This window comes from Palaemon carinicauda, chromosome 18, assembly GCF_036898095.1.
Source record: "Palaemon carinicauda isolate YSFRI2023 chromosome 18, ASM3689809v2, whole genome shotgun sequence".
Lineage (NCBI taxonomy): Eukaryota > Metazoa > Arthropoda > Malacostraca > Decapoda > Palaemonidae > Palaemon > Palaemon carinicauda.
In genome coordinates, this window is record NC_090742.1 from 64,524,187 (window position 1) to 64,549,509 (window position 25,323).

The 25,323-nt window shown below is 41.8% G+C and overlaps 1 protein-coding gene across 2 annotated transcripts in view; it reads left to right on the plus strand.

Moving 5' to 3' along the window:
* Positions 1-294: 294 nt before the first annotated feature.
* LOC137657097 (ribosome biogenesis protein SLX9 homolog) overlaps positions 295-25,323 on the plus strand; it is a 33,856-nt gene continuing 8,827 nt past the window's right edge. Inside the window, exons 1-4 of one of the 2 annotated variants that reach the window (XM_068391461.1) lie at positions 295-369; positions 2,927-3,106; positions 4,073-4,248; positions 15,156-15,357. In XM_068391461.1, the coding sequence (XP_068247562.1) occupies positions 2,961-3,106; positions 4,073-4,248; positions 15,156-15,357 (524 nt within the window). In that variant the 5' untranslated portion in view covers positions 295-369; positions 2,927-2,960. Of the gene's footprint in view, positions 370-472; positions 541-2,926; positions 3,107-4,072; positions 4,249-15,155; positions 15,358-25,323 lie in introns of those variants that run through there. The other variant, XM_068391462.1, reaches the window with a different exon arrangement.

A 25,323-nucleotide genomic window follows, 5' to 3' on the forward strand; every position in this document is an offset into this window, starting at 1 on the left:
TTTGATTTTGGAGTGTCCTTCTCCTAGAAGAGCTTCTTACCATAGCTAAAGAGTCTCTTCTACCCTTACCAAGAGGAAAATAGCCACTGTTCTAGTTCTTGGTATGGAACTTATATTTTTTTAATTCAACAGGAGGATTTCAATGTTACACAATTCTTTATGTGAACTAGCAACTTGCAGAATTTGTGCTTCGTTGCTTAGAAAATAAAACAATTTGAAAAACGTGAAAACACAAAGGAATAAGAGGAAGAAAATGAAGATATATTTGGTGTGCCGTTACAAAGTAAATCTTATAAAAAACTAATACTGTATCGAAACAATATTAGTCCGTTATTATTTACAAAGGCTGTAACCTAGAACACGAGCAAGGTAACGTGCTATTTTAAGTAACACTGTTACTGTTATTACTTACGTTATTTATATGTTTATTTATTTATCTATCTATTTATATATTTAGTTGTTTGTTTGTTTTAAGAGCTGCTTTCCTGGTCACTACGCACTACAGGACCTACGAGATCAGTTCATCGTATACATTCTTGGGTATTTGTGTAATTAACATCCATTATACAGAATAATTGATGTTAATTACCAAATCCTCATTATCGAAAGACTTAGAGAACAAGAAAGTCTTAAGCTTCTTGTTGAAAGTCTTAATATATTCAGTCTTTTGGATGTCTAGAAGGAGCCTGTAGTATAGGCCTGGGGTCGGCTATTTACAGTTTATCGGTTCATTCTAAAACTGTTAGTATGACGTTATATATTTTTATATTTAATGTTTTTCTATGGTACTATTTTGCGTTTTAGTTCCATTTGTAATTTATTGTTAAACCACTGCAATTGCCTTAACCCCATACTGAATGATAATTGGTACGATTATAGTTATGGACAGAACAGTTTGAAACGAAAAAATACTTTTTCCTGTAGTAAATATGAGGTGTATGTATGATAGCGGCCACCTGCATGTACGCCTACGACTAACTTAGAATACGGCAGTGTAAGGGGGGTCACAGCGGGTATTAGCCCCCCTCATTAGGTAAGAAGGTAAGGACTTTGCTTGTAGGTTAGGTTAGGGGGAAAGTTGAGGTTAGTTGATGTCCATTTTTAGTTCACAAGGGGGGAACTGGCCGCTGATATACAAAGGCTCCGTAAATATTATGCTTTCAATGAATATGACCTTCATTTCAAGTGCTAATAAACCGAAAACTGTCTGAAAACGGGGATATTTTTTAGAAACCCAATGTTTTTTGCTCTGCCGTGCGCTCGCGGATAAAGAAAATCATCAAGGTCCTATGTACTGGCAAGCGATACGTGGTGAGCTGCGCATGCGAACCCCATTGATTATTATTTCTCAGATAATTAAGTTTTTCTCTGCAGTGAAAATAGGTATAATTTTAGAAAAAAAATGGACGTTTTTCTATGGTAAACACCTTTTCTTTACTAGGAAAGCTTTTTCTGTCCATAACTTTAATAAACCCTGATAATCAGCCTTCAGTAAGGACAATTTGGTTTTGTAGATATAATATTGACTTGTACTCTGTTCAGAGGTACTGTAATTTGATTAATAAGAGCATAGCTTCATAGGCCTTTGGTACATAGGCTGAACTACCTGTAGATGTGGCCCAGTTTCCCTATTGTCAGATGAGTAAGACATAACAGTTAAATTATAGATCGGGTCAGAATAAAATTTTGGAGTATATCTCACTAATTATTTATTAGTATAGAGAAGAGAAGATTTATTTTACTATTATTTACCATTTTTCCAATGTATTTTCCTCATCTTAAACCCCTGTTTCCCACTGGGTGTCCCCCAATAGCCGCAGATATATCATGGCATATCTCACTAATTATTCATCAGCTCCCAAAATAAACATCAATTTCGAATTAAACGGGAGATTTTCTATAGGAAAAACATCACTTTGTTAGAAAGTAATGTTCTGACCGGAACTATAGTAAAACCAGCATAACGTAGAATCGATTACTGTAGTTAGTAACATGATGTTTCAGTGTTTGGGGTGTACGTAGTTGGTTGGGACAGGTGTACACTTTCTTAATCTTTGACAAATTTATTTTCTTTATGGAGACAATGTTTATTTTGGTCTTAAATGCATATTATAATGCTAGTCTAATTTGTGAAATATGATTTAGTGTTACCTTACGAATACTTTCTAAGTTCCACCCGGTCCGCACACAAGTCCTGGGTAGCTCCTCCATGGTTTACAAGGTTCCCCATAGTTTGAGACTCCGTCATCATGAATTAAATTTGTAGTTGGTTGGAACATGTCATGTAAATGCGTAATTATTGCTCAATGTGTTGAAAAAGGTTAGGTTGCTATGAAACCTGTCTTAATGCATAGGTCGATAAAGCCGAACCAACTTGCATGTTTCTCGAACGTCAGGATTAGTCATTTACTGTATAAGCTTATAGTTTTTATTATTTTAAGTTTCAATCCTAGATTGATTACGGTATGAGACAATATCGCAATTACAATACTAAAGCCATGGCCAACTTAAGCATTCAAACATTGTTAAAGAGAGCGTGCTTGTATTTATTTGGACTTGCTCACTTTTTTAAATTTTTTTTTGGAAAATAAGTAAACAAGATTTTGAAGACATTTATAGTAAGTAAGGCTTTTGCGGGTATAACACCCACAATACAGTACTTGTAAGTTACCTTTCTGTACACATTTCCTGTTACTTTGATGTCTGGAAACCTCAGTTTAGATAAATTCTTTTATTAAATTAAGGCCTTACCTATATTGTTATGTAGGCTTAAGTGTTTGTTAGGCACTCGCATGTTTTAAAATGGTTATTTTATTAAAAAATTTGTATTTTTCTGTAAAGTTCTGTACTGTCACATCATCTTGTAAACTTTGTTATATCATGTCTTATTTTTCCTGCTTTATTATATGCTCTGTATTTCTTTCAGGTTCACATTTATTATTTGAAGAAAGATTTCAATCATGGGAAAGATTAAGCGAATCCGACAGAAGTACCACACTACTCTTAAGAAGGAAGGTGGAAGTGAGCATCAGCCCTCTGTTGAAGCTGCGAGTAAGCAACAGCTCAAGCCTGTGATAAAAGCAAATGATGCAGTCTCTCCCAAAAGGTAATTTATCATCCCTATTTTATGATTTTTTAATACAATACTGTACAAGCTTGTATTAGGAGTACAGTACTGTACAGTAGTTAGAAGTATTTTAAAACCTATGGATTGCTTTTTAAACCCTTGCTGCACTTTGCTGAAGAGATTTGGTTTTAAATGGGATGCACTGTATTGCTGTACAATATAATTTTGAATGTTGTTAGCGATTAAGAAATTTAAGATCTCTTTATATGTGAAATATTTTAGTTAAAAGGTACTATTATTTTTGGTACACAATATTTTTCTTATAAAAAAACCCACGTCATGTAGCTTAGATGGTGATGATGGTGGCAATCAATAAATTATTTAATTGGAGAAAGAAAGAAAAAGTCATGAAAAATTTGAAAAATAGGTGGAAGAATACTGTATAAAGCCTGATGACTTGTTAGAAAAAGGAACTCGGAGCATTCACGAAGCATGATACACATTTTAACGTTACATTAAATACTGAGTTATTAAGCATTAAAAAATAACCACAAATATTCAAATTTCAAACATGATAACATCAGAAAGGAAGGTACAAATTATAAAAATAGCTTTAGTCTCATTTTATTTTATGATGTAAAATGAGAAATGGAATTCTAATTTTAAAGTTTTTATAGTTTATATAGGAGATATATATTTTAATGTTACTGTTCTTAAAATATTTTATTTTTCCTTGTTTCCTTTCCTCACTGGGCTATTTTCCCTGTTGGAGCCCCTGGGCTTATAGCATCCTGCTTTTCCATCTGGGGTTGTACCTTAGCAAATGATAATAATATTGGTTTTTCACAAGTTCAAAATAAGGTTCTGTGTACATCATCAAAGTACTGGTCCGACTTACCAGTACAGTACTGTACTTAAAATTCTTTATTATGTAGCAGTATAGAATACCAGTAAATCATCAAATACGTAGGACGATATGTCTGAGTTGTTAATTCTTCTTTTCAGTGATAATTTGTTTGCCGGGATCCAGATTAATATGGAAGAGGTGAAGACGTCGTTTGATCCTGCTGCCGAGGATGATTTTGACAAAATGAGTATAGCCGGAGCCTTAGGAGCTACAAAACATGAAGGCACAACTAAAAAGGATCGGAGAAAGCAGAGGCGGAAGGAATTACTAAAAAGTACAGTATATTCTTCAAGTTATTAACTTAATTTATTTACTAGAAATTTGCCATATTATTATTCCCTGGTCCCAATGCCTGGCCTCTGTCCTAAAATTTATAATTCAGTCGTCTTGCAAATCATATTTGTATGATGGATCAGAATCCAGAAACTCAAACCTGAGGTTGAATATTATATCTATTTTTGTATGCTACAATCAATTATCTTTATACAGAATTCCGTATTGGCATGTGACGAATATTCTTGTAAATGCTTTCGATGAAAAAAGACCTTTTTCAATATTAAACTTACCCGATAATCATGTAGCTGTCAACTCCGTTGCCCGACAGAATTCTATGGAGGGATACGCCAGCTATCACAATACTAGAAGGGGGTGTATTTACCAGCGCCACCTGTGGCCAGGTACTCAAGTACTTCTTGTTGACACCTCCTCAATTATTCCTCTGTCGTGCTTCCGGCAAGACGTTCTGGGATACGCTTATGTTCTTGGAGTATTTTCACGACTTTGGTGAAGTATTTCTCTTTGATTTCGGCTGTCGCTTTACTGGAAACTTCTATATTAGCTTAGTTAGCTTTTGGAATTAATTTGATTAATTATGTTGACGAGAGAGTATGAACTCTCGTTCACCTTTCAATGGCCGACCCTTCCCTTAGACGGAAGTGTTGGTGTCTAAGAGAGTATAGACTCTCTTTCTTAATTTTGCTTAACAAAAGTTATAGATTTATTTTATATCTCTCCGCCTCTTATAGGCCTCTTCGATTAACTTCCTTTTATTATAAACTCATTAAAATTAATTTTTATATTTGTTTATATTCGACCTTCCTAATAGTAGGCGGTCTTTTACCGAAGTTAATAAATTTGAGCCCGTCATTTCGGTTTTACCTGTTAACATATTATGCTATTTTAATGTTTTTGAAAGAATTTCTTTGATAGTCTCGTACTGTTTCAAAGTTGAACTAACGTTTTGTTTTGTCTCTGCAGTTGTTGACGTTCAGAACGTTCAACTTGCACTCTATCGTTACGATAGAGAAAGAATGTTCACGGTTTCACGTTGCAGTAAGAGTAACCGTGTCTAGCGTTTTGTTCATTCTTTCTTAACTTAATGGTTTTGATCCTAATAAAGGAACTTTTCAGTTTTTTCCTTTAACAAAAATATGTTTTAACGATATATATGATTGGGCTCTTCTCTCAGGTTCTAAGTCAAGAGAGAGAGAGAGAGAGAGAGAGATAGAGACGGAGGGAGAAAGAGGATAAACGTTTCATTCAAGCCTGCCAGGCGTACGAGTAACGTCGTTATCGTTTTTGCTCTTCTCCCTAGTCTCTTTAGGGGAAGAAACTAAACGTTTCTAGAGTGATCTAGTGTTTAGTCTCTTTCCAGCCACTGAATTATCTTTCATTAGATTTTCCTGTTACATTGTAATTCTGTTTTCGCAATTACTAACTTTGAGAAAGGATAGAATTGCGTATTTCAGGTACAAACCACTTAAAGTTTCGAGTTCAGTGAAATAAGTGCAAACAGAAATCAAAGTGATAAGTGATTAGTGCGTGAGGGTACTTTTGTGCGCGCCAGTCGTTCTCCCAGTCCGGGACCTCTTGCAAGCTCCCAAGCCCAGGGGAGAAGCAATGTCGAAGGGCATAAGGGTTCAGCAGGCCTTGATCGGCGCACAGAAGTATCCTCGGTGGTTGTGGGCGTGTCTTACCGAGACCGTCACTCCCACCCGCAGACGATTGAGCCCTTATTTTGCTCGTCTGCAGAAGAGATTAGGGGAGAAAATAAAGGCAGAGTAACGCTGGTCTCAGGTCTCAAGACCTCTTAAACGTTAAGTCCAGACCTATGCCAGACGTACGAAGTTAAAGTTCACAACCCGAATGCAGTCATTGGGTTAGCTCTGACTCTCCTCAGTCATCAGTTGATTACACTCCGCCTAAGAGGAGTAAGGTTCTGCCGCAACAGATCTCTGCTGTTAAGGCTTTACCTCAGCAGACCTTAGTGTCTGCCGACCCCAAGTTGACTCTACTGCAGTCCATACAGTCACAACTTTCGGTCTTGATGCGTGAGTGTCGGGCTGAGAGTGTTGCGCCTCCGCCTCCGCCTACACTCCCCCCCGCCTATGATCGCTCCGCCTGATCGCAGTACCACCTGCCAGGCGTACGATGTTGTGAACTCTACTACAGTCCATGCAAGCACAGCTTTCGGACTTGATGCGTGAGTGTCGGGCTGAGAGTGTTGCTCCTCCGCCTCCGCCTACACTCCCTCCACCTACACTCGCTCCGCCTGATCGCAGTACCATCTGCCAGGCGTACGATGTTGTGGACTCTACTACAGTCCATGCAAGCACAGCTTTCGGACTTGATGCGTGAGTGTCGGGCTGAGAGTGTTGCTCCTCCGCCTCCGCCTACACTCCCTCCACCTACACTCGCTCCGCCTGATCGCAGTACCACCTGCCAGGCGTACGATTTTGTGGACTCTACTACAGTCCATACAAGCATAGCTTTCGGACTTATGCGTGAGTGTCGGGCTGAGAGTGTTACTCCTCCGCCTCCGCCTACACTCCCTCCGCCTACGCTCGCTCCGCCTGATCGCAGTACCACCTGCCAGGCGTACGATGTTGAGCCACGTGCTGAGTTTGCTGTTCCCTGTGGTGTTCAGCCTCCGCCTTCCTTAAGGCAACCTTTACAATGGGATCAGGAGGATTATACCTCTCTTCCTCCGCCTCCACTTGCTGCTCCACCAGTGATGCAACACTCGGTTGAGGTACAACAACCTCTCCCGTCCATGAGTCAGTCTCCTCAGCTCTCGCTGCAGCGAGCTCAACCCTCCACAAGGCAAGCACCACAACACCTTAGCCTTGCGCCTCAGGAGCCTCAGCTTGCGAGACATTTACCTTGTTCTGCGCAGCCTCTTCCTCATCGCGCTCCGCTCACACCACAGGAACTGGAACTTGCTACTCCGCTTCCGCCAACCGCTCAGCAAGCGCAACCCTTGGGTTCAACCACTCATGCTAGGAGTCAGCCTCCTCCACCCATGCGCCTTCCTTCTGCTTGTCTTTTATTCAGCCTTTGCAGACTGAGCCTCAGGTGTTCCCTCAACGGAGTCTTGAAGAGGAAACCACAACTATTGTTGTTCCAGCTCGTTCTGACTCTGCTGTTCAGCATACCTTACCTCCATTTTCATACCATGGTTTAAACCCCATGCAAGCATGCATAAAGCACTCTAGCACTGGTCATGGAATTTCTGAGAAATGTTAAACGCCATGCACACGCTCTGCTTTCCTTACAGCAGGCTCTGCTTACAGCAGGCTCTGCTTACAGCAGGCTCTGCTTACTACATGCTCAGCATACAGCATGCTCTGCATTCAGCATGCTCTGCATACAACATGCTCTGCATACAGCATGCTCTGCATTCAGCATGCTCTGCATACAACATGCTCTACATACAGCATGCTCTGCATACAGCATACTCTGCATACATCATGCTCTGCATACCTTACCGCATGCTTCTCAACACATCTTGGGTTGTTGCCAACTCACTAGACTGTCAAGCAGTTTCATAACGTTGCCTTCTAGTCTGCTGCTTTTGCACCAGTGAACCCTCACTCAGAGAACTTAGCTTTTCTAGGATAAGGTCCCTGTAGATGAGAAAGTTCTTTTCTCCCTCCTTCTGATATTCCCTTGAGGACTCTGTCATTTGGAGGGAGCCTTTAGCTGCATAACCTCTTATGGACTTTTATTTAAGCATAACATGCTTACAGGGAAGGTAATGGTTCCACTTCAGTCGCTAATCCCGTCTGTTACCACACCTGCTCCCATAGACCTTGAGCTGTGTTGCATGACATGCAGTCCAGCTTAGTCCGTGTTAGAGGATTTTTTGTTTACGGAGTCAATGTGTCACGGGGAAGACGTTCAACAAACAACAGAAGTGACTTGTTGTGACGCAGTGCGGCAAACTCAGCAACCCGTTAAGGAGTTGTCTGTACGACCCAGACAGTCTAGACAGATTCGGGTTGTCACTGTACTTCCTCGCTTGCCCATGATTGACAGTTTACAGACTGTGCAGCAGTATCATGATCTTGTGTCCGGCTCCGTCAGACGACTGGCTTTTAAGAGCTCCCACAAGTCGTCGCTGTCTGGAGATTTTCAAATGGACTATGGATCTGACCAAGGAACTGGGCCTCCTGGTCAATTTTGAGGAGTCTCAGCTCGTTCCATCCCAGACCATTGTCTCCTTGGGTATGGATCTTCAGAGTCGAGCTTTTCGGACTTGTCCGTCGGCCCCAAGGATCTTCCAAGCCCTAGAATGCATCCAGAGCATGCTGAGAAGGAACCGATGCTTAGTCAGGCAGTGGATGAGTCTAACAGGGACACTTTCATCGCTGGCCCTGTTCATCGAGTTAGGGAGACTCCACCTCCGCCCCCTTCAGTATCATCTAGCTGCTCACTGGATAAAGGACATGACGCTAGAGACGGTCTCAGTTCCTGTTTCCGAAGAGATGAGGTCTACTCTAACGTGGTGGAAGAACAGCATTCTTCTCAAGGAAGGTCTACCATTGGCTGTTCAGACCCCCGACCACCGTCTCTTCTCGGACGCATCGGACACGGGCTGGGGTGCGACACTGGACGGACAGGAATGCTCGGGAACATGGAATCAGGAGCAAAGGACACTTCACATCTATTGCAAGGAGTTGTTGGCAGTTCATCTGGCCTTGATAAACTTCAAGTCCCTCCAGCTAAACAAGGTGGTGGAGGTGAACTCCGACAACACCACAGCCTTGGCTTACATCTCCAAGCAGGGAGGGACTCATTCGAGGAAGTTGTTCGAGATCGCAAGGGACCTCCTCATTTGGTCAAAAGATCGAAAGCTCACGCTGGTAACGAGGCTCATTCAGGGCGATATGAATGTCATGGCAGATCGCCTCAGCCGGAAGGGTCAGGTCTTCCCCACAGAGTGGACCCTTCACAAGAATGTTTGCAGCAGACTTTGGGCCCTGTGGGGTCAGCCAACCATAGATCTATTCGCTACCTCGATGACCAAGAGGCTCCTCTTGTATTGTTCTCCGATTCCAGACCCAGCAGCAGTTCGCGTGGATGCCTTTCTGCTGGATTGGTCCCATCTCGACCTGTATGCATTCCCGCCGTTCAAGATTGTCAACAGGGTACTTCAGAAGTTCGCCTCTCACAAAGGGACACGGCTGACGTTGGTTGCTCCCCTCTGGCCCGCGAGAGAATGGTTCACCGAGGTACTGCAATGGCTGGTCGACGTTCCCAGGACTCTTCCTCTAAGAGTGGACCTTCTGCGTCAACCTCACGTAAAGAAGGTACACCCAAACCTCCACGCTCTTCGTCTGACTGCCTTCAGACTATCGAAAGACTCTCAAGAGCTAGAGGCTTTTCGAAGGAGGCAGCCAGAGCGATTGCCAGAGCAAGGACGACATCCACTCTCAGAGTCTATCAGTCTAAATGGGAAGTCTTCCGAAGCTGGTGCAAGGCCAATGCAGTTTCCTCAACCAGTACCACTGTAACCCAGATTGCTGACTTCCTGTTACATCTAAGGAACGTAAGATCCCTATCAGCTCCTACGATCAAGGGTTACAGAAGTATGTTGGCAGCGGTTTTCCGCCACAGAGGCTTGGATCTTTCCTCCAACAAAGATCTACAGGACCTCCTTAGGTCTTTTGAGACCTCAAAGGAACGTCGGTTGTCCACTCCAGGCTGGAATCTAGACGTGGTCCTAAGGTTCCTAATGTCATCAGGATTTGAACCGCTCCAATCAGCCTCTTTTAAGGACCTCACATTAAAAACTCTTTTCCTCGTGTGCTTAGCAACAGGTAAAAGAGTAAGTGAGATCCACGCCTTCAGCAGGAACATAGGTTTCACATCTGAAACGGCTACATGTTCCTTGCAGCTCGGTTTTTTGGCTAAAAACGAGCTTCCTTCCCGTCCTTGGCCTAAGTCGTTCGAGATCCCAAGCCTGTCCAACATGGTGGGGAACGAACTGGAGAGAGTACTTTGCCCAGTTAGAGCTCTTAAGTACTATCTAAGAAGGTCAAAACCATTACGAGGACAATCAGAAGCCTTATGGTGTGCTATCAAGAAGCCTTCTCTACCAATGTCTAAGAACTCAGTTTCTTACTACATCAGGCTTCTGATTAGAGAAGCAAATTCTCATCTGAAGGAAGAAGACCTTGCTTTGCTGAAGGTAAGGACACATGAAGTGAGAGCTGTGGCTACTTCAGTGGCCTTCAAACAGAACCGTTCTCTGCAGAGTGTTATGGATGCAACCTATTGGAGAAGCAAGTCAGTGTTCGCATCATTCTTTCTCAAAGATGTCCAGTCTCTTTACGAGTACTGCTACACCCTGGGACCATTCGTAGCAACGAATGCAGTAGTAGGCGAGGGCTCAGCCACTACATTCCCATATTCCCATAACTTTTTAACCTTTCTCTTGAATACTTTTTATGGGTTGTACGGTCGGCTAAGAAGCCTTCCACATCCTTGTTGATTTGGCGGGTGGTCAATTCTTTCTTGAGAAGCGCCGAGGTTAAAGGTTGTGATGAGGTCCTTTAGTATGGGTTGCAGCCCTGTATACTTTAGCACCTTTGAGTTGATTCAGCCTCCCAAGAGGAACGCTGCGCTCAGTAAGGAAGACGATCTTATTAAAGGCAGAGTAACGGTTCAAGTCGACTTCCTTACCAGGTACTTATTATTTCATTGTTATTGTGGATAACTGATTATATGAAATACGGGATACTTAGCTATCCTTTAGTCTTGTACACTGGTTTTTCACCCACCCCCCTGGGTGTGAATCAGCTACATGATTATCGGGTAAGTTTAATATTGAAAAATGTTATTTTTATTAATAAAATAAATTTTTGAATATACTTACCCGATAATCATGATTTAATCGACCCTCCCTTCCTCCCCATAGAGAACCAGTGGACCGAGGAATAATTGAGGAGGTGTCAACAAGAAGTACTTGAGTACCTGGCCACAGGTGGCGCTGGTAAATACACCCCCTTCTAGTATTGTGATAGCTGGCGTATCCCTCCATAGAATTCTGTCGGGCAACGGAGTTGACAGCTACATGATTATCGGGTAAGTATATTCAAAAATTTATTTTATTAATAAAAATAACATTTCTTGAATTCTCTCAAGCTTTTGAGGACTTCATCAGTTGCATTTTAAAATATGTTTACCCTTCATAGGGTTGTTTACATGTTTACCCTTCATAGGGTTGTTTACATGTTGACCCTTCATAGGGTTAAATGCATGATTAGTTCTCATCCTACTCCAAAGTCTTACTTTCTACCTGTGATCTTGTCTTCCATTGTTTGTATCTTTGTCAGTGCCAACTCTATATTTTCTACCTCCGGCTGCTTTCATACTGACTGTTTTTCTCACAGTACTTCCATTTTTATTGCTTGTCCAAACCACCTTATCTTTTTGAACACCTTTCTGCAACTTCATTTGTATTGTGATCATCTGAGTATGCTCCAATCATAAACCTCTCTTTTCTGCAGTTATTATTATCATTACTGGCTCAGCTAAAACCCTAGTTGGAAAAACAGGATGCTATAAGCCCATGGGCTCCAACAGGGAAAAATAGACCATTGAAGGAAAGGAAATATGGAAACATAAAGTAGTTTGTCGGAGTGTACCCTCAAGCAAGAGAACTCTAACTCAAGAAAATAGAAGACCATGGTACAGAGGCTATGGCACTATCAAAGACTAAGAGAAAAATGATTGGATTTTGGTGTCCTAGAAGAGCTGCTGAACATATCTAAAGTCACTTTTACCCTTAGCAAGTAAAGAGTAGCAACAGGATAATTAAAGTCCTGTTGTTAACCCCTTGAGTGAAGATTTTTTTGGTTATCTTAGTGTCGTCAGGTGTATGAGCAAAGAAGAGAATGTGTAAAGAATAGACCAGACAATACGATGTATATGCAAACAAAGGAAAAATTAGCGTAACCGGAGAGGGATCCAATGTAGTACTATCTAGCCAGTCAAAGGACCCAATAACTCTCTAGTGTTAGTATCTCAATGGGTGGTGCCTTGTCCAACCTATTACCTCTTCTGAATTTAATTATTTTTTTGTCTGTTTTCATCTGCATATTGAAATGTTGACTTTCAATTGATGTCTTGGGTATTTGCTGCTCTTTTTATTTTTATTATTCATCTGCTGTGTCAACAGGAATCGTCGATCTGATAAAAGAATACAGTGATGGTCCTTCCCTAGAAGAAAGGCTTTCCCACTTACATCAAGTTTGGGAAACCCTTCAGCTCGATCCCCGGGTCCTTTCCCGTGGTAGAGGAAGAGTATGAAATTCCTGTCCACTAACCTTTCCCTATCTAAGGAACCGTTTTCATTTCCAACTCATCTAAACAATTCATCCAAACTTCCAGAGAAAAATGTAAGAGGTTTTAAATCCATCCTTAGGATTTTACGACAGATTCTTCCTAGTACCTTAGATGTCAGGAGAGGCATGTAGGCCTGTTTTGGATGTCTTGCCTCTAAAGGGGTATACAGTTCTCTCTAAGTTCTCCATTTAATAGTCCTTGTAGAAGTGGGGAAAGGGAACAGGATGTTTTTTTTAGACCTGGCAGACACCTTCACATTCACATTTGTCCGGAGTTAATGAAACTCCTTTAGTTTTTTAACGAATGAAAAATTCACCTATTCAAGTGCCTATATTTTAGTCTGAGGATGGCTCCTATCTTCAAGTGGCTAAGGTTCCTGGGGACCAGAGTTCTGTTCTACCTGAATGATTAGATAATTTTGAAGGAATCTTTGGAAAAGATTCAGGTTCAACAACTTTGTTACTCAGGTTACTGAAAATTCTTTAGTGGTTTCTACCGTTAGTCTGTGATGTTTCATGCCATAAGCTCAAGTAAATTTGTGGCTTGTTCTAGAAGTTGGAGTTTATTACTAGAGACTACAGAGAGTTGGAGCTGGTATTCCAATTATTCCTGATAATTCCTTAAAATTCTGGAAATTTGGCCTCATTCAGCCATTAGATGTTGAGAGAATTGATAGTTGCTATAAGTTTTGCCACTATCAGAGCACCAACATGCTGTTAGTTTTTCTCTTCTGTTTTTAGCTTCAAGGGGAAGATTTTCTTCGGAATGAAATAAATTACTTGAGGGCATTGTCAGTCTTCAGCACGAGGGTTAAACACCGCGTAGGTTTGTATATATGTAGTAAAAATGACACGATATCCAATCTTTAGTCCATCCTTGGTACTGTCCTAATACAGTAACTAACTTTGAAAGGGTATTTGATGCATTTTCCATGCTAATTTCAACTTGAAAATATTTAACCTAAAGTTATATCATTATTATTTGTTATGCTGATGGTGATCAAACAGGTATTTCAAATTAATTGTCAACATGCCAGGTGAATTTTGCACCACCAAAGATTGATTTGACACAAATTCCTATTATGAAAAGTATGATGATGACCTTTGTGTTGGATATTGGTAAGATTATATCTTGTAGCTCTTAGTTAACAAGCTGAAGCCCAATGCGGAATGCATTGGGCTTCAGTTTTTATGTTGACTATTTTTATCTTAATGGCTGCTGTTTTCATGAAACCCTAGGTTAGGGATTGTCATTTGTAATGAGTATGATCCTTGGCTTCAGTACTAAGGATGTACTTTTAGACTGCATTGATTACTCATCTACAGAGTACAGTGGGAGGTAAGCATCTTTTACGTATGGAAGTCAAGATATTTTAAAACTCCTCTTTGTAGGGCCATTTCTTATTTTCTCTTTTTATTTTATTGGGCTTTGTATTGATACCCATGAAATTGACAAGAGTAACAGTAAACTTTCTGTGTATGAAGTTTGCCATTAAAGGTCTGCAATTCCAGCACTTGATGTCACAAGAAATGTTTTTAGGATAGGTCTTGTAATTATTTTACGTTTTCATCATCCTCTCCTCCTATGCCTGTTGAGACAAAGGGCCTCGATTAGATTTTGCCAGTCATTTCTATCTTGAGCTTTTAAATCAATACTTCTCCATTCATCATCTACTTCACAATTCATAGTCCTCAGCCATGTAGGCCTGAGTCTTCCAACTCTTCTATTGCCTTGTGGAACCCAGTTGAAAGTTTGGTAAGCTAATTTCTCTTGAGGAGTGGAAAGAGCATGCCCAAACCATCTCCATCTATCCCCTCACCATGATCTTATCCACATATGCTTTTCTAACTAGGGTTGTGGTTTAGCAAGTTATAGTAATAATAACACTTGACGACATCAAATGTTTTTCATATGGCTCTTGAAATTATATTTCTTTAGTTTCTTACCAATTATTCATACAAGCAATATGTAACGACACATTTAACTGTCTTAAAGCCGTAAGGACTCTGAAGAATTACTTCCTTAATGTGGCGCAAGGTTTTTGATATTGCAAATCTCGCCTCGACGTCTTCTTGTGTTGTAGGGAAGAGGATTTCTATTCATCTGAAATTTTATGAAATTTAGTCTTGTAATCATCAAGATTTTTTTGTTCTTTTTGTTTTTACATTTCTGATCCCACGAATTCTATATCCTTATTGGTATGGTATGACTTAGAATTTTTATTCTGCCACACTTACATTACCATTAAATCTTGCGACGGTACAGTTTGGTCATTACTGCACTGCAAGTGCAGTAAGTATAGATACTTGTAATAATGGTAATTTGGTTTATGTAATGCAGAAATTGACATTTTTTAAGATTATTTCCCTAGATTTGTTGTGTGATTCTTAAAAGATAGATGGTATATACAGTATGTACATACAGTATACAATATAGTACTGTACTTCAAAGAAGTATATAAATTGTACTAGTTGCTGAGAAAACTAGATTTAGTGAATATTTTCAAATGCTTATATTAAATACTGTATCTACATCATTTTCCCTTTTCAGCATTTGATACTATTAAGGCATGTGAAAGAGAAGCCAAGGAAAGGAAGAGGAGAGAGAAAACCGTTATTGTCGGAGATGTTCATCCATTGCTCGATGCCCTTCCATCGTTAGAGGAAGTTCTTGCTGCAACTAATCAAAACAAACGTCCCGTTTCTACTAAAGTGAGGTCGACTAAGAAGCAGAAAAAGGCAACCGAAGAAATGTGAGTAGTGTATCATTAATAGTGATGTGTTTTTCAATATTAATCTTACCCGATGATCATGTAGCTGTCAACTCTGTTGCCCGACAGAAATCTACGGTCGGGATACGCCAGCGATCGCTATACAGGTGGGGGTGTACACAACAGCGCCATCTGTGAGCAGGTACTCAAGTACTAATTGTCAACAAGAACTCAATTTTTCCTCTGTCGTGCCACCGGCTAGACCTACTTGGATACGCTGTTGATTCTGGAGTTATTGTTCACGATTTGGTGATGTATTTGCTCTAGAGTTTAGCCTTCGCTATTCAGGAAGCTTTATCATTAGCTTAGCTAGCTTTTGGAATTAATTTGATTTAATTATGGTGACGAAGAGAGTATGAACTCTCTTTCACTTTTAAATGGCCGACCCTTCCCTTAGACGGAAGTGTTGGTGTCGAAGAGAGTATAGACTCTCTTTCTTAATTTTGCTTAACAAAGTTATAGATTTATTTTATATCTCTCTGCCTTTTATAGGCCTCTTCAATTAACTTCCTTTTATTATAAACTTATAAAAATTAATTTTTATGTTTGTTTATATGCGACCTTTCCTAATAGTAGGCGGTCATTACTTGGAACCGAAGTTAATTAACATTGAGCCCGTCATATCGTTTTTCCTGTTAAGATTTTATGCTATTTTAATTTTAATGTTTTTGAAAGAATTTCTTTGATAGTCTCGTACTGTTTTCAAAGTTGAACTAACGTTTTGTTTTGTCTCCGCAGTTGTTGACGTTCAGAACGTTCAACTTGCGCTCTATCGTTACGATAGAGAGAGAGTATTCACGGTTTCACGTTGCAGTAAGAGTAAACCGATTCTAGCGTTTTGTTCATTCTTTCTTAGCTTAAATGGTTTTAATTCTAATAAAGGAACTTTTTATTTGGGAAATCTTTCAGTTTTTTTCCTTTAACAAATAATATGTTTTAACGATATATATAATTGGGCTCATCTCTCAGGTTCTAAGTCAAGAGAGAGAGAGAGAGAGAGAGATAGAGACGGAGGGAGAGAGAGGAGGATAAACGTTTCGTTCAAGCGGGTAACGTTGTTATCGTTTTTGCTCTTCTCCCTAGTCTCTTTAGGGGAAGAAGGTAAAACGTTTCTAGAGTTTTATTCTTGTTCCCAGGCTTTATGCGGTGAGAGATTTTAAACGTAGTTTATTTGATCTAGTGTTTCGTCTCTTTTCCAGCCACTGAATTCTTTATCTTTCATTATGTTTTTCTGTTACATTGTAATACTGTTTTCGCAATTACTAACTTTTAATGAAGGATAGGATTGCGTGTTTCAGGTACAAACCACTTAAAGTTTCGAGTTCAGTGAAATAAGTGCAAACAGAAAATCAAAAGTGATAAAGTGATAAGCGCAAAGTGTTACAGTGTTGCGTTCGAGGGTTCGTCTGTTCGTGCCAGTTGTTCGCCTAGTCTGGGACCTCTTACAAGCTCCCAAGCCCAGGGGAGAAGTAATGTCGAAGGACTTATGGGTTCATCAGGCCTTGATCGACGAACAGACGTTTCCCTCCGTGGTTTCGGGTGTATCTACACACGTTGCCGACGTGATCACCCCACCCACACAAAGACGAGAGAGCCCATTTATTCCTCGTCTGCGGAAGAGGTTTCTCGCAGAAACCATGGACCAAATCTTGCAGCTTTTAAGTGCAAGTCGGTCCCTTCCGCGCAAGTCCAACGGCCTAGGTGTAGCCACTGGGTCAGTTCGGACTTGCTGCAGTACGACAACTGCACACCTCTCAGAGAGGCAAGGTGGTACCGCAACAGGCAGTAACTCCGTCTGTTGCCGCACCAGCTGTTTTAGACCCTCAGTCACAACGGTCAGTAGCTCCGTTTGTTGTTGTCTTTCATAGACCCTAGTGGTCCATGCTGCAGACTATACAGTCTCAGCTTGCTCCTTCATACAGGAGTATCATGCTGGAAGGTTGACAATGCAGCCTGTTAACCTACAACCCGCCGAGGTTGTGCGCTCAGCAGATACTGCGGCTGCCTGCTCCCACCCTCCACCTGTGAGAGCTCCACCTCCGATGCGCAGTCCACCCTGCCAGACGCATGTTCTTGCTGCGCCTCCTGCTTTCATGCGTGAGCTGCCGCATCGGGAGTTGCCGGGTTCCAGCACTATGCGGCAACCTCCTCAACCCATGAGGCAGGAGCCTCATGCTATGCGGCATCCTCCTCAACCCATGAGGCAGGAGCCTCATGCTATGCGGCAACCTCCTCAACCCATGAGGCAGGAGCCTCATGCTATGCGGCATCCTCCTCAACCCATGAGGCAGGAGCCTCATGCTATGCGGCATCCTCCTCAACCCATGAGGCAGGAGCCTCATGCTATGAGGAGCCTCATGCTATGCGGCATCCTCCTCAACCCATGAGGCAGGAGCCTCATGCTATGCAGCAACCTCCTCAACCCATGAGGCAGGAGCCTCATGCTATGCGGCATCCTCCTCAACCCATGCGGCATGAGCCTCATCCCATGCAGCATGAGCCTCATCCCATGCAGCATGAGCCTCATACCATGCAGCATGAGCCTCATCCCATGCAGCATGAGCCTCATCCCATGCAGCATAAGCCGCATGCCATGCAACATGCTCTGCATACCTTACAGCATGCTCTGCATACCTTACAGCATGCTCTGCATACAGCATGCTCTGCATACCTTACAGCATGCTCTGCATACCTTACAGCATGCTCTGCATACAGCATGCTCTGCATTCCTTACAGCATGCTCTGCATACCTTACAACATGCTCTGCATTCCTTACAGCATGCTCTGCATACAGCATGCTCTGCATACCTTACAGCATGCTCTGCATACCTTACAGCATGCTCTGCATACCTTACCGCATGCTCCTCAATCACACATCTTTGATTGTTGCCAACTCACAAGACTGTCAAGCAGTTTCATAACGTTGCCTTCTGGTCTGCTGCTTTTGCACCAGTGAAACCCTCACTGAGAGAACTTAGCTTTTCTCGGATATGGTTCCTGTAGATGAGAAAGTGCTATTCTCCCTCCTTCTGATATTCCCTTGAGGACTCTGTCATTTGGAGAGGAGCTTAAGCTGCTTAGCCTCCTATGGACTTTTATTTAAGCATAACATGCTTCCAGGGAGGGTAATGGTTCCGCTTCAGTCGCTAACCCCGTCTGTTGCCACACCTGCTCCCATAGACCTTGAGCTTTGTTGCAAGACATGCAGTCCAAGCTTAGTCCTTGTTAGAGGATTTTTGTTTACGGAGTCAGTGTGTCACTTGGAAGACGTTCAACAACCAGCAGAGGTGACTTGTTGTGACGCAGTGCGGCAACCTCAGCAACCCGATAAGGAGTTGTCTGTACTACCCAGACAGTCTAGACAGTTTCGGGTTGTCGCTGTACTTCCTCGCTTCCCCATGGTTGACAGTTCACAGACTGTGCAGCAGTACCATGATCTTGTGTCCGGCTCCGTCAGACGACTGGCTTTTAAGAGCTCCCACAAGTCGTCGCTGTCTGGAGAATCTCAGATGGACTATGGATCTGACCAAGGAATTGGGCCTCCTGGTCAAATTAGAGGAGTCCCAGCTCGTCCCATCCCAGACCATTGTCTACCTGGGTATGGAGCTTCAGAGTCGAGCTTTTCGGGCTTTTCCGTCGGCCCCAAGGATCTACCAAGCCCTAGAATGCATCCAGAGCATGCTGAGAAGGAACCGATGCTCAGTCAGGTAGTGGATGAGTCTAACAGGGACACTTTCATCGCTGGCCCTGTTCATCGAGTTAGGGAGACTCCACCTCCGCCCCCTTCAGTATCATCTAGCTGCTCACTGGATAAAGGACATGACGCTAGAGACGGTCTCAGTTCCTGTTTCCGAAGAGATGAAGTCTACTCTAACGTGGTGAAAGAACAGCTTTCTTCTCAAGGAAGGTCTACCTTTGGCTGTTCAGAAACCCGACCGCCGTCTCTTCTCGGATGCATCAGACACGGGCTGGGGTGCGACTTTGGACGGACAGGAATGCTCGGGAACATGGAATCAGGAGCAAAGGACACTTCACATCAATTGCAAGGAGCTGTTGGCAGTTCATCTGGCCTTGATAAACTTCAAGTCCCTCCAGCTTAGCAAGGTGGTGGAGGTGGACTCCGACAACACCACAGCCTTGGCTTACATCTCCAAGCAGGGAGGGACTCATTCGAGGAAGTTGTTCTAGATCGCAAGGGACCTCCTCATCTGGTCAAAAGATCGAAAGCTCACGCTGGTAACGAGGTTCATTCAGGGCGATATGAATGTCATGGCAGATCGCCTCAGCCGGAAGGGTCAGGTCATCCCCACAGAGTGGACCCTTCACAAGAATGTTTGCAGCAGACTTTGGGCCCTGTGGGGTCAGCCAACCATAGATCTGTTCGCTACCTCGATAACCTAGAGGCTCCCGTTGTATTGTTCTCCGATTCCAGACCCAGCAGCAGTTCACGTGGATGCTTTTCTGCTGGATTGGTCCCATCTCGACCTGTATGCATTCCCGCCGTTCAAGATTGTCAACAGGGTACTTCAGAAGTTCGCCTCTCGCAAAGGGACACGGCTGACGTTGGTTGCTCCCCTCTGGCCCGCGAGAGAATGGTTCATAGAGGTACTGCAATGGCTGGTCGACATTCCCAGGACTCTTCCTCTAAGAGTGGACCTTCTACGTCAACCTCACGTAAAGAAGGTACACCCAAACCTCCACGCTCTTCGTCTGACTGCCTTCAGACTATCGAAAGACTCTCAAGAGCTAGAGGCTTTTCGAAGGAGGCAGCCAGAGCGATTGCCAGAGCAAGGAGGACATCCACTCTCAGAGTCTATCAGTCTAAATGGGAAGTCTTCCGAAGCTGGTACAAGGCAAATGCAGTTTCCTCAACCAGTACCACTGTAACCCAGATTGCTGACTTCCTGTTACATCTAAGGAACGTAAGATCCCTTTCAGCTCCTACGATCAAGGGTTACAGAAGTATGTTGGCAGCGGTTTTCCGCCACAGAGGCTTGGATCTTTCCACCAACAAAGATCTACAGGACCTCCTTAGGTCTTTTAAGACCTCAAAGGAACGTCGGTTGTCCACTCCAGGCTGGAATCTAGACGTGGTCCTAAGGTTCCTTATGTCATCAAGATTTGAACCTCTCCAATCAGCCTCTTTTAAGGACCTCACATTAAAAACTCTTTTCCTCGTGTGCTTGGCAACAGCTAAAAGAGTAAGTGAGATCCACGCCTTCAGCAGGAACATAGTTTTCACATCTGAAACGGCTACATGTTCCTTGCAGCTCGGTTTTTTGCTAAAACGAGCTTCCTTCACGTCCTTGCCCTAAGTCGTTCGAGATCCCAAGCCTGTCCAACTTGGTGGGGAACGAACTGGAGAGAGTACTTTGCCCAGTTAGAGCTCTTAGGTACTATCTAAAAAGGTCATAACCTTTACGAGGACAATCAGAAGCCTTATGGTGTGCTATCAAGAAGCCTTCTCTTCCAATGTCTAAGAACTCAGTTTCTTACTAAATCAGGCTTCTGATTAGGGAAGCACATTCTCATCTGAAGGAAGAAGACCTTGCTTTGCTGAAGGTAAGGACACATGAAGTGAGAGCTGTGGCTACTTCAGTGGCCTTCAAACAGAACCATTCTCTGCAGAGTGTTATGGATGCAACCTATTGGAGAAGCAAGTCAGTGTTCGCATCATTCTATCTCAAAGATGTCCAGTCTCTTTACGAGAACTGCTACACCCTGGGACCATTCGTAGCAACGAATGCAGTAGTAGGTGGGGGCTCAGCCACTACATTCCCATAATCCCTTTCTCTTGAATACTTTTTATGGGTTGTACGGTCGGCTAAGAAGCCTTCCACATCCTTGTTGATTTGGCGGGTGGTCAATTCTTTCTTGAGAAGCGCCGAGGTTAAAGGTTGTGATGAGGTCCTTTAGTATGGGTTGCAGCCCTTTATACCTCAGCACCTAAGAGTCGTTCAGCATCCTAAGAGGACCGCTACGCTCAGTAAGGAAGACGTACTTAATAAGGCAGAGTAATGGTTCAAGTCGTCTTCCTTACCAGGTACAGTGATACCTCGGTAGTCGAACGACTCTATACTCGAACAATTCGGAGTTCGACCAAAATTTTAGAGAAATTTTTGCTGCGGTGCTCGACCAAAAATTCGGTACTCGACCAGCCGAACACGTGACGACCGCATGGGCTTTGTGATGATCGCGCCATCTCGGCCACTCTCGCTTGTTCGGGAAGCATCAGTTCTCTCGAGAGCGTCACTCAGACAACGCGCGATCAGCATTCGTTGTGATTTAGTGATTTTCAGTGCTTTTAATTGCTTTTTTAGCTTTCATAATGAGTCCCAAGAAAGTAATGAGTGTTAAGGGGAAGGAGAAGAGGAAAACAGTGCGAACAACGATCGAGTTGAAGAAGGAAATTATAGCGAAATATGAGAATGGTGTACGAGTGTCCGATTTAGCGGTAGAATACGGAATGGCGAAGTCGACCATTTCTACGTTTTTAAAGCATAAAGAAATGATTAAGAAGGCGAATGTTGCAACGGGAGTTACGGCGGTAACTAAGCAAAGGCCACAAGTGATTGAGGAGATGGAAAAGTTGCTTTTAATATTTATTAAAGAAAAACAGTTGGCCGGGGAAAGTGTTAGTGAAGCGTTCATTTGTGAAAAAGCGTTGCATATCTATGAAGAATTAGTGAAGAAAAGTCCGAGTACCAGTGAAAGTGATTCATTTACATTTAAAGCGAGCAGGGGTTGGTTTGAAAAGTTTCGTAATAGAACAGGTATTCGTAATAGAACAGGTATTCATCATTTTCGAAGAATACTGCAGAGGAGGAAGAAACAATTAACAATAGACCAGTTTTTCACAAAAGAAAAGAAAGCTGCTACATCAAAGCCTGTTTCTCCTCCAAAGAAGAGACAAAGAAGAGAAGAAACCCCTGAAATAGATCTGCCCACCCTTTCATTGGAGAGAGAAACAACTCCTGAAGGAGAACTACCCCGCCACATCATGGAAGGGGACTCTCCTTCCAAGCAGTAACCTCCCCCTTCCATCCTCTCCACATCCATCCCTGTATGCCATCGAACCGCTGCTCAAAGGTATGTTCACTACAGTACAGAAAATGGTTTAAAATTGTTTTATTTTAGTACAGTAAATGGTTTAAAATTGTTTTATAGGATTTTCTGACCAATTTCATACACATTTAGATAATTATTGTTGTTTAGGTACACGTTTTATTAATATTTTGGGCCTGTTCGAGTGCTTGGGAACGGAATAGAATATATACCATTATTTCTTATGGGGAAAAAAAAATTCGGTACTCGAACAAATCGGAGGTCGAACACGGATCTCGAACGGATTATGGTCGAGTACCGAGGTATCACTGTACTTATTTATTTTATGTTATTTTTGAATAACTAATAAAATGAAATACGGGATACTTAGCTTCTTTGTTAACATGTATGCGGGTCTCCACCCACCACCCTGGGTGTGAATCAGCTACATGATCATCGGGTAAGATTAATATTGAAAAATGTTATTTTCATTAGTAAAATAAATTTTTGAATATACTTACCCGATGATCATGAATTTAAGGACCCACCCTTCCTCCCCATAGAGAACCAGTGGACCGAGGAGAAAATTGAGTTCTTGTTGACAAGAAGTACTTGAGTACCTGCTCACAGATGGCGCTGTTGTGTACACCCCCACCTGTATAGCGATCGCTGGCGTATCCTGACCGTAGATTTCTGTCGGGCAACAGAGTTGACAGCTACATGATCATCGGGTAAGTATATTCAAAAATTTATTTTACTAATGAAAATAACATTTTTCTTACAATATTGGGACATGATTGTTCATATTGCCGAGATGAATTTTGTTTTATATATAACTTCTGTTTTAGATTTTGTTCAAAATGTACAGTTTTTAAGGAAATTTCATGACACATTTATCAGTGTAGGAGTTGAGATAATTTCAAAAAGCTCATAGGATTGTCTCAACCTATGAAAACATTTTGTATGAGGCCAATGAAATTAAATATGGAAACAAATAAAATTTTGGTGTACCAGAAAATTACCGCATACTGTATTAGTAAAGTACGGTAATTCCTTTTGGTGGGCGAGAACTCAAAACAGCTTTTCCGCTTTTATTTTTCACGTTCTTAACCTTGACTTCTTGTAGGGTTTGTGAGGACTTTGGTTGAGCTTCGTTCTTTATAATGGTCTTGTCTTATTTATGGAGTAAGGAGATTTTTCTAAATTATTTCATTCTGGTTTATTGATATTTACCCTTTAGTCTGGGACTTTTATTTTCATTTATACAAAGCAGTTCTCTGTTTGAATTTTTTAAATTGATTAAGTTAGCTGTGCTTGGCTTCTTGTTTCATATTCCATCTCTGATGGTATTTTGTCTCATGTCTAAAAGATCTTGGCTAAAAATAGTAATCATCTAAAAGAGGTCTTGATTGGAATCGACAATCTGCATACTACTAGAATAGGTCTTTGTTGGATGCACCAATCTATTTGAAAAGATCTAGACTGGAAGCAGCAATCCTCTAGAAAAAGTATTTTTTCAATATTAAACTTACCCGATAATCATGTAGCTGTCAACTCCGTTGCCCGACAGAATTCTATGGAGGGATACGCCAGCTATCACAATACTAGAAGGGGGTGTATTTACCAGCGCCACCTGTGGCCAGGTACTCAAGTACTTCTTGTTGACACCTCCTCAATTATTCCTCTGTCGTGCTTCCGGCAAGACGTTCTGGGATACGCTTATGTTCTTGGAGTATTTTCACGACTTTGGTGAAGTATTTCTCTTTGATTTCGGCTGTCGCTTTACTGGAAACTTCTATATTAGCTTAGTTAGCTTTTGGAATTAATTTGATTAATTATGGTGACGAAGAGAGTATGAACTCTCGTTCACCTTTCAATGGCCGACCCTTCCCTTAGACGGAAGTGTTGGTGTCTAAGAGAGTATAGACTCTCTTTCTTAATTTTGCTTAACAAAAGTTATAGATTTATTTTATATCTCTCCGCCTCTTATAGGCCTCTTCGATTAACTTCCTTTTATTATAAACTTATTAAAATTAATTTTTATATTTGTTTATATTCGACCTTCCTAATAGTAGGCGGTCTTTTCTTGGTACCGAAGTTAATTAACATTGAGCCCGTCATTTCGGTTTTACCTGTTAACATATTATGCTATTTCCGCCACAGAGTTTGAAAGAATTTCTTTGATAGTCTCGTACTGTTTTCAAAGTTGAACTAACGTTTTGTTTTGTCTCTGCAGTTGTTGACGTTCAGAACGTTCAACTTGCACTCTATCGTTACGATAGAGAAAGAATGTTCACGGTTTCACGTTGCAGTAAGAGTAACCGTGTCTAGCGTTTTGTTCATTCTTTCTTAACTTAATGGTTTTGATCCTAATAAAGGAACTTTTCAGTTTTTTCCTTTAACAATAATATGTTTTAACGATATATATGATTGGGCTCTTCTCTCAGGTTCTAAGTCAAGAGAGAGAGAGAGAGAGAGAGATGGAGACGGAGGGAGAAAGAGGATAAACGTTTCATTCAAGCCTGCCAGGCGTACGAGTAACGTCGTTATCGTTTTTGCTCTTCTCCCTAGTCTCTTTAGGGGAAGAAACTAAACGTTTCTAGAGTGATCTAGTGTTTAGTCTCTTTCCAGCCACTGAATTATCTTTCATTAGATTTTTCTGTTACATTGTAATTCTGTTTTCGCAATTACTAACTTTTGAGAAAGGATAGAATTGCGTGTTTCAGGTACAAACCACTTAAAGTTTCGAGTTCAGTGAAATAAGTGCAAACAGAAATCAAAGTGATAAGTGATTAGCGCAAAGTATGTCAGTGTTGTGCGTGAGGGTACTTTTGTGCGCGCCAGTCGTCCTCCCAGTCCGGGACCTCTTGCAAGCTCCCAAGCCCAGGGGAGAAGCAATGTCGA